This window comes from Haemorhous mexicanus, chromosome 7, assembly GCF_027477595.1.
Source record: "Haemorhous mexicanus isolate bHaeMex1 chromosome 7, bHaeMex1.pri, whole genome shotgun sequence".
Lineage (NCBI taxonomy): Eukaryota > Metazoa > Chordata > Aves > Passeriformes > Fringillidae > Haemorhous > Haemorhous mexicanus.
Window position 1 is genome coordinate 31,482,533 of NC_082347.1, and position 10,183 is coordinate 31,492,715.

Genomic DNA, 10,183 nt, shown 5'->3' on the forward strand with positions numbered 1-10,183 from the left:
AATAGCAGCTAGAGACCTCTTTTTACTTTTCTTCTAGGTGACTGGTATCCCTGATGAACAGATCCTGGTAGCTCTGTTCCCTGGGCTGCCTACTTCTGCTGAACTCTTCATACTGCCCCACAAAAACACAACAGAGAGGAGGAAAAGCAGTGAGGCTGATCTGGAGCAAGTAAGGAAAGAAGGATTCATGGAATATTTATTCCTGTCATATTGTTTGCAGATGGGCCCCTGAAGCTGCGCAGCACTGGAAGTACTTACAATAAGTGGGGGGGAAATGGATGCATCTGGGACTGTGGCAGCATAGTTTATGGCATTAAAGAAAATGATTTTCAGAGGAAGACCAGGATTTCCTAATACCTCACTGAGATATGTCACAGTCTACCACTAGCAGAGATTCTTCCTAAATCAGTGGAGTGTCCTTTTTACAGTAGTTACGGCCAAAGGAACCTTGAATATGTACTCCCTCTTCTCCCTGGAGGAATGCTAATAAAGGGAGGCCAAAGCAGCAAGATAATATACTGAGGTTTACTAAAAATAAATCAGACACTTCAGCTCATAGATCACCACAACAAGACCTCTTTTTCTTTTTTTATTCTGCCGCAGTGAACGGCCTGTGCAAACTATATTTGGAAGTTACAATATCCATCCATTTAGATAAATAGGTAATTACAGTGATGTATAGCAACAGTGATATGCAGGCAAGGAAAGAACAACAGCACTAGGCTGCTGGATCTCTCATGTTAGAATTACCAAGTGATTAAATCAGCTCTATAAAGGCAAAGGAGTGAAGTACTGCTGGAAAGGCTGCTTGGCACTAGCTAATGTTCTTGTATGCAGTATTTTTACAGCGTGCAAACTATGTGTGAGCCCATTGCCAAGTAACTCTTGTAAGTTTTGATCAAACATTAAATTATTCAGAGGACTGGTGAATTCAGTGGAACTTCTTGTCACCCACTGAGTAAAGTCAGTCCCTGCAGAGTAGTTCCTTTGTCCTAAGAAGTTATCAAAGCTGGTCTCTTAAATTTATGGTGGTCAGTGAGCAGGAAAGATGCATTGAGGTGGGAAGGTTTGAAAGGCTTTTTGGAGGGATGGTCTGGGAATAATTTCTGTCCTGTCCAGTAGGGTCTACCAGTATTAAAACTCCTTCTGAACAAGCTGTTGTGTCAATATTTAATGTATCAGTGTTATGCTGACATCTCAATTAGATTTCTGACTAATTGACTATGACACCTAAAGCTCTAGTGCTCTAATTTTAGTTGACAGGCTACTCAGTTGTACTTTGGCACTTGTTGCCTTCTGCTTGAGGAGTTCTGCCTGGAGAGTATGTCATTAGAACTACTCATTAGTTGTGCCTTGTCCATCAGAACTACTCTGTGGAGATCAGGCATTAACAAACTGAGGCTCTGGGGTGATGTGCTGAGTATGTGCTCTGGGGCAACCAAATAACACATCAGAGCTGGGTTGCTAATCTCTCAACTCAGCAATTCCAGTTCATCCAGTCCAAAGCCCCTTTTCTAAGTGAAGGACAAATATGGCAAATTTTCCATTGACCTAAACTGGATTGTCTCATCCCCAACAGCCTATTTAAATAGAAGCTACATGACAGGATCATTGGGAAGAAAGAAATGTAGGTCTGAACTGCCTAATTCAGTTTCATTATCCACCAATGAAAGGCCAATATGTCAGTGATTTCCAAACTCATTTGAACAAACTCAAAGGATATTAGGGAAGGTGAAAAAGTACTTAGTTATTTTCCCTCTTCTCATAGCCCCCAGGAAAAAAAAAAAAAACACCCTTCTAGGTTTGCTTCCCAGGAGAGATATACCAACCTACATTGACAGTCTCAGAAGCTCTGTAAGGAGGCTTACATGCAATGACACCCAGTTCCACCCAAAGCACATGTGCCTTTGTCTTCACTTCCTCGGGCCCTGCTGAAGCCAGTAAGAGATGTCAGCCACTATTCATGGGCTTTGTGTATTCCTGAATGTTCTCCAGACTTTGCAATCCTCTATACTTTAACTGTTGTATCTCTTCTTATTTCATCAGGTGGTAGAAATCCTTTTTAATGCTCTCAACCAGAACCTGGTCCAGTTTGAACTGAAGCCTGGCGTTGAAGTGGTTGTGTATGTTACTCAGTTAACATTAGGTGAGTGTGGAGTCAGAGGCACAGCTGTGGTTCTCCTGAGGCTTCAGACAACTCCAGGAGAATCAGTCTACATCAGAGCACTCACAGTTTGGCAAGTGGCACTGGGCTATGTGCCAATTGAGACATTTTGGTAGAAGCAGGAAGTGTTAAAACCAACCCATCAGGGGCATGTTCATGCTCCAGTTTGTACAAGTATAAAAAGTACCTTGTAAGAGTTCCCTGTTGATTAATTAACAAGTGCATTGGTGTTTTTCAAGTGTTTTAGAAAACCAGGTGAATGGTGTTCTATTAAGTCCTTATTGAGCACCTGTGGAATTCAGTGGGATATTACTAAGTTTCATGGATGTTAGATCAAATCCTTATAGCAAAGGGTTTGTCACTGCTGTGACTAGCTAGGAGGCTTTAAAGGGGCAAAGTATTCAGGAAAAGACTGAGGTCTCTTGCAGGGAATATGTGCCTGAATATTGACTTCCAAAAATTCAAACTTAAATTTTAACACTACCTATCTCCGTTTTTGCTCAAAGTAACAAAGAATCCACTTAAGCTTTGTCAATCCCTTTACTTTAAACCAGCCTAGTGCAAAGGTCTCAGCTGTTGATGAAAATGATGGTTACAAAGAAGGTGATAGATTTATTTTTGCCCTTACTTTTTATGACTATCCTTGCAATTGTCTGAAATGTGGGATCTTGTGCAAGTGCCCTTGCTGATAGCCTCTCTGAAAGATTGGGATTCATAGCCCACAATAACACACTTCAGCTTCTTCTCAGAGAGCCAAGAGCTGGGCTAAATCAAGGCTCATGACCCTTCCTACAGGTAATGTGCCTTTTTACCTTCACTCTCTAACTGCTCCTTTGGAATGTGAGTCAGATGCTTATAGGAGTAGCCTGAAATGATTAATTTGCAGAACTGGGAATGTGATACAATGTCTGAAGTCTCCAGGTGGTTGGAATTCTCGAGAATCTGACTTGTTTCTAGCAAGGCACTGCACTTAAATTATGTTTTGCAGCTATTCTTGCCCCCTCTCCAGTGCAGGTGCTGCATTTGTTTCATGACCATTTCCATAGTGTTTTGACTTGGGTGAAATGACAGTCTTTCCCACAGAAGTATTAGCAGCAGAATACTGGCAGGATCAGACTCTTAGGTGTGGAAATTTGACAGTGAAATCAGAACTGGGTCTATTTGCATGACTTTGTCCCTATCTTGAGGGTGAAGGAAAAAGAATAGAGAATAGAAAACCACCAAAGCCAAATATTTATGCAAAATGAGAAACACTCAGCTGCTACTTATAATCATTTGTGCATCATTAGAGACTTCTCATCAGACACTTGATCTCAGCACAGTGCTCAGGCCATTAAGATGGCGTGCTCTGATGAGCTCTTGGAATAGCTGCATAAACAAGGTATAGGAATATACTGTATTTAGCCAGCCAAAATGTCAAGGATCAAATTCTCCAAAATACTTTAATGTATTGTGTGATTGAATTCAGGATTATTGCTTTGGGCTCCTCCACATTATGAAAACTGACTCAATTTAAAAGTCTCTAAGGTCTGTACAAGGATGGACCTTGAGGCTTGTCACAAGAGTAGATCCCTGTCCCATGTGAGATAGATGAATATCCTTGGAAGATGGGAGTTGAGCTGTTCATTGATGCTCTAAGGTATCTTCTCTGAAGGGGAATAGATATGTATTAAGCCATGCTTCATAAAATTCATTTCCACTCTAGTACCTGGAAAAACCTGAACAGTAATAGCCCAGAGTGCTAATACAGGAGTGATTGGGCATTCAGCTGAGCGTGGCTTGCTGTGCCTTTTCACTCAGGGATGTTAGACTGCCCTGTCTTGAAAAAGGGCCTTGGCTTCTAAAGGACGAGTGAACCAATTTGTTTCCTACTGATTGGTCTTGCCAAAACCAGCATTCACCATGCAGTTGTGATAAAGCAGATGTGACAAAGACAGAGTTGAGCTCAGCTCTTGGTACTTAATGCGTTTCCTTGTAATATCCCTCAAGTGTGATGCTTTGCCTTTTCTCTTGCAGCACCACTTGTGGATTCCAGCTCTGGTCACAGCAGTTCAGCCATGCTGATGTTGTTGTCAGTGGTGTTTGTGGGCTTGGCTGTTTTTTTAATCTACAAATTCAAGAGGTAAGTTGGAAAACTTGGGATGGGAGGAAGAGACTCTGGGTAGTTTACAGGAAACCTAGGCAGAGCTGTGCCTGAATTGTAAATGAAGAGTGAACTGTGCTGGGCATCAGGCTTTGATAAATGTAGCTCCCTATTTCTGATACTTACAGAGGAAACCATCTACTGCTGTTTCACCACAAAGCTGGTGCTCCAAAACTTCACCAAGAGCTCAGACATCCTCTTCTGCTTCAGCAGATGTATTTAAACCACAGACCAGAAATGGGAACCTTTGTGCTCACTGAGTACTGAGATACACAAAGCAAGCTTAGTCAAAAACCACATGATGGATGACTTCACAGAGTCTATACCCACCTGCCCAGCTGCCCTAGTGCAGCAGCATCTCATTTGTATCTTGTAAAGTGAATAGGTTAGGCTTGCAGAGGAACAGGTGTGTTTATGTTAAAGGTGGGAGACTCAAAGCCAGAAAAATTTGTGTAAAGCACCAAAATGCCTTTGGGAATATGTGCTGAGATTTACCTTGACAGATGTTAATATAAACCTTTTGCTTCCAGACAGCAGGCAGGACCAGGTCTGGCCTGTGGCACTTGGCTGCTGCAAGCTGTGAAACAAAATATGTGATAAGAATGGCCTGTTTGCTGAAGGCCTGGTTTATGAAGATATATTTTAGGCAGATGGAGCTCCTTAGGAGGAACTTTGCATTCAGTACAGTACTTACAGTATGAAATGTTCTGTGTGCCTAGATCCCGACCAGTGCCCAAATACTGTGTTAGAAACATAAGCTGAGTAAGACTTAAATAAATAAAACTTTCTGGACATAGCAGTTTTTCTAAATGAAAAACTAGCACTTTTCCTGTCCAGATTCCAGTTAAATGTTGCTTTCTCCAGCTTTTCTGCTCCCAGCATAAGGCTAATATTCCCTAAGGATATTAGTGGGATGTAAACAATATTCAAAATTAAATTATATGATAAGACAGGCATCTATCCTAATCTCCAGGTTTAAAGTTTCCCTCTTTGCTAACATCTTGCATTAACCATTGCTCTAATCAGTGAGTGGCACTCCTTGTAGTGCTTGATCCTGTGCACGCTGCTAACTGTTATCAAGCTCCCACTGACTTCAGTGGCCCAGGAAAATTTCCAGGGAAAGCTTTTGTGTGACGCTGCTCAGAGGCAGATTTCAAGGCCTTCAGCATGACCTCCTTTTGCAGCCTGAAATCCCCTCTCTGCTTCTGTGAGGTGACTGCAGCTTCCCAGGGGAATGGGATTTGTTTTAAGGCACCAATTTAATAGTGTGCTGGGGAGGCAGCTGATGATTACTCTCACACCCAGACGTAGGATGAGGAAGGCAAAGTCTTCCTGGGAGATGTGACAAGCTGTAGGTACAGCTCTGAGTGAGACATGCTTTCCCTTGTGTCTTGGTGAGATGGTTTCCTAGGTTTGGCCTGATGTCCTTGGCCCTGTGGCCAGCAGTCACCGCTGCTGTGGTTACCACTAGCAGTTAAAGAAGGGTCTTTATATCCCAGCTGCCAGAGAACAGCGAGGAGCTTGTTAATGCACTTTGCTCTGGCACTCTCTGGGTCATTTTCTGCTACTACAGCTCATAAAACTGACTCTTATACTACTTAAGCACCCTGAGCTTTGAGTATAGCAGCCATCAGCCTTCTATTATGCTCTAGGGCTATGGAGACCCTGCCTTGTTAAAATCTGTCTGAAAGTTGATTATATGACAAATTGGGAGTAAAGAGGAAGGTGGTCAAAGTATCAGTTTTGCTTAGTCCAAAAGTTATTAACTGGCTGTTCCCTCTTATCTCTCTGTCCCAAAGGGGAAAAACACAGATCAAATTGACAAAGTTTAGGATAAGTCATATACACAGAGTGTTCTCAACTTAATTTTTCAGAAAAGAAAGCAACTTTTCAGCTCTGTCTAAAAGCCCTGGCTCAGTGGAGCATGCAATGATTCTTAATGGAAAAAGGGGAGCAAACCCAAAAGCTTTCCTGTGGCTCTGGGTGATGCAGAGGTCCATTAGCCACATGTACTTCTCTGATTATTGGTGGTCCCAGCCTAAATACTGAACTTCTGCTTACAGGGAAAGGTGATGGGAGAGCATAGGCTGACATGATTTTTTAATCCTACAAATTCATAGATTTGGTACTTTGCTGGTTTGCACACAGACTCCTTATTACAGGTCCATCAATTTACAGACTCAGCAGGCATGTTAAACACTGCTGCCAGAGAGATGCTTATTGAGGAGGTCCCAGTGGAAAAGGAAGGAAGAAGGGAAAAGAATGGAAATAATCTGTAAAAAGTTGTTTCTTTTCTGGAAGATTGAGCATATATCAGTCAATACTGTGTGTGTGAGTGCTGAGCAGTGGTGGGGCTGTGGGGCAGCCTGTGCGTGTGTCCTGGGACAGCAGTGCAGGACTGTGGGCTTGTGTGTGCTCAGAGTGATGTGCTTGTGGCCACCTGTGTCTGTGCTGGCAGGCATGGCAGGATGAGGATTTGGGTATGCATTCACATATGTACAGGGATCTCAGTTTCTTTTTTCCCTAACTCTCTGAAGTTCCTTGGCTCTCTGCCTCACAATTCTAAAGAGCTTTTCTCGCCTTTCCACACGAAGCTCAGAGATGATCACTGCTTTGCTATTGCACTGTTTTGAAGTAGAACTAAGTCTTCCACTGTCTCCAGGCATGTTCTCATGTCTCTCTACATCTCCAGACAAGTTCTGGGCACTTAGATCCTATGGGAATGCATTAGTTCTCACTCATTTCCTGTGGAGTTCCTATATTTTCTGGTGATTTATGACATATTTAAACATTAGAAGGTAGGAGAAAGGGAGAAGATCATGAGGTTTGTCATCTGCTGCTAAACATCCCAAATATGTCCTGGCTTGATGCTGGTTAATAACAGAATGCTAAATCAAGCCAATAGCACAAGTTGGTTGAGGCCAGAACTTCACTGGAGTAAAATCAGCATAGATCTATTGAATTCATGAGAGGTGAGGCAATTTCCACTGTTTTCAGTCTCTGACATATCCAACAGCAGATAGATCAGCATCAAGCTAATCATATAAAATATGGAACTTTATATTACTTCTTTTGAACACATATTCTTTCTCTCTCACTCCTGTGTGCTTTAAGGAACTCAAAATACTCTCCAAATTTTCCTTTTTGGAGCAGTGTGAACTGCATGGCATGAGGACTTTCTAAGAGCATTAGGAAAAACAGTCAACTTCCAACAGGCAGTGAAGATAATCCTGGCAACCTCCATGATGCTTAGCACATTCCTTTTCAGGTCTCTCATTTAAACTTGCATTCCTCCTGGGATTACTACCTGTCTGTCTAGGCCTGTATATTCTGTCTACCTGACTGACTCTCAAGGATATCATTCTAGCAGGCCAAGGTAACTTTGCCTGGGAGAAGGAGGAAAAAATAATCCCTTCACTTCCTTGGCCTCCTGAGCAGCAAGGAAAAATAAGTCCCTGTAAACTTGCATGATCCATAGCATGGCAAACTGGTTTTTGCAATGGAATGGTAACAAATAGACTTTGGATGGGTGTTATGAGGTCCAAATCCTTCCTGACTCTGAGGCAGGAGCAATTCTTTATAACTCTTTCAGATGTGGCAATTTCTTCTGAATCAGTGTGGGCCTGTCAGCAGCAACAAGCACAGCTATTTTTTTGCTCAGTTGATACTAGTGCCAAATTGATTTTTACTTTTGGTTCCAATGCAACGCTGATCATATAATAAATACTGAGAGAGTTGACAATTGCAGCTGATTGTACTTAGTTAATTGCTGCTGTCTGAGCTGAGTGCTGTGTCCACTGTGTGCCCAATTTAAAAGGGCAGAACATTGAAGTTTGCAGCTGAGGGAGACTTTGTGCACACGATACGAAGACAGTGGCCTGAGATTTGGAGTACCTTTGGCTGCTGTTGGAATTAGTGGATGCTAAGGGCACTTTCAGAGATGAACATCTATGTGGTACTTTCACCTTTCTGAGAGCTCATACTTTGTGTCACTGCTGGTGCTGCATTTCTGGGATTGGTCTCAGATTAGTTTGTCCCATTAATAAATAACATGCTGAGGATCCCTGTGTTACAAACCATGACCTCTCATTTTCCTTTCCTGTGCAGGAAAATCCCTTGGATTAACATCTATGCCCAAGTTCAGCATGACAAGGAGCAGGAAATGATTGGCTCTGTCAGCCAAAGTGAAAATGCCCCCAAAATCACCCTGAGTGAGTTCACAGACCCTGAGGAGCTGATGGACAAAGAGCTGGACACACGAGTGATGGGTGAGAGACAGCTCTCAGCTGAGTTTTGTTTCACAGTCTGGGTGAAGATTTTGATCTTTTGAATATTAGGAGAGGCAGTAACTGTGACCCTGGGTAAAAGTAGAGTCCTGAGGCACTGGGGTAGGGAGTAAATCTCTCTCAGCAACAGGATAATGGAGTTTCCCTCACAGCTTTTCAGCTTTTCCCAGGGTAGGAACCTGTCTCCAGGAGCAGGTATAAAGAAGTTAGTAATGGCTGTGGCTCACACCTATTCCCGCTCATGACCCTGCTTCTCTTGTAGAGGAGTGCCAAATTCCCTGCACCCTCAGAAGAATCAGCTGAGCCAGGCTCACACTGTTGGTGTGCTGTGATTACAAGCAAATATGTCCCTAATAGCTTAATGAGTTTACTGCTGGTCAGCTGAGCTGTAGTAATTGTTTTCTGCATGCTCCCTGCTTATTGCAAATACATGAAAGAATGTGCTGTGTTTAAGCATCTTTTCAGTCTTTACACTTACACTACCACATCCTAAAGAGTGAGAAGCAATACAGACCAAACTGTTGAAGCCACTGCACTGATTCTCTTCTCCATTTTCTCCTCCACAGGAAGCATCTCAACAATTGCCAACAGTGAAAGCACAAAGGAAATCCCCAACTGCACTAGTGTTTAATACTGAGAATCCACTTGGTCTACAGCATTTCTGAATTTTTATTTGTAATTATTATTGTTATAATTATTATTATTATTATGAAAAAAAAAAGAGTTATATGTCATTATTATCATTTGGGAGGGAATGGGGTGGGCTTTTTGTGTTTACCAGGGCTGCATTCATAAATAGCAGAAGTTCTTCATATTTAGGGAATACACATCAGATTAGAAATAAAAAGCAAAGAATGAGTCAAGTGTGCAATGAGATTTGAATGCCAGCTTCCTGTTGCATACAGAATGGGAATCAAGTATTCAAATCCAACAGATAGGTGTCGTACCTTAGGCAACATGTTGTAAGTAAATTGTCCCTTTTCAGCCCTTTTCAGAATAAGTCATGAATCAGCTGCTTCATCCTGCCAGAGGGTTCAGACTGGGTTGTTGCACCAGGCTCTGCAACATGCCAACATCCCTCGCTTTCCAGTGACATGCATGTCTCAGCTTTTTGCAGGATCTTGCCTCTTTTAATTGCTTTTAATTTCAGTCACCCTCTGGCACTGCTGACTGCTGAGAAAGGAAAAGACAAAATCAGAGCAAGCCCACACGTCAGTGTTCCTTGGACCACAGACTGGCTGGAGGGGACAGCACCACAAGCAGTGGAGGAGCGAGCCTGGGTTTATGAATGCAGCCCGAACCCTGTGCATGTGAATAGCGAGGATGCCGAAGGCCTACTGTAGATAATTACAATGTACATAGCTTTTTATTTCTTGGGAAATAATTTAATGTTTAGTAAAAGAAGATATGTTTAAAAGAAAACCTGAACCACACACACACATGCACGCCCACGTGCACACACACACACACTCACCATGTACACGCCAGCCAAACAGGGACCCTGGTGAGCACTTGAGTCGCACTTTGGTTCCAAGTGTGTTCCAGTTGTCTGTCATATTTCAATCTGACACTGCTCTCTATAAAGAGAGT

The 10,183-nt window shown here is 42.5% G+C and overlaps 1 protein-coding gene across 1 annotated transcript in view; it reads left to right on the forward strand.

The window, feature by feature from the left end:
• Positions 1-9,281, forward strand: part of SORCS3 (sortilin related VPS10 domain containing receptor 3) — a 180,275-nt gene extending 170,994 nt beyond the window's left edge. Inside the window, exons 23-27 of the mRNA XM_059852291.1 lie at positions 38-169; positions 2,047-2,146; positions 4,181-4,286; positions 8,415-8,575; positions 9,160-9,281. Of these exons, the coding sequence (XP_059708274.1) occupies positions 38-169; positions 2,047-2,146; positions 4,181-4,286; positions 8,415-8,575; positions 9,160-9,224 (564 nt within the window). The 3' untranslated portion in view covers positions 9,225-9,281. The remainder of the gene's footprint in view (positions 1-37; positions 170-2,046; positions 2,147-4,180; positions 4,287-8,414; positions 8,576-9,159) is intronic.
• Positions 9,282-10,183: the final 902 nt, after the last annotated feature.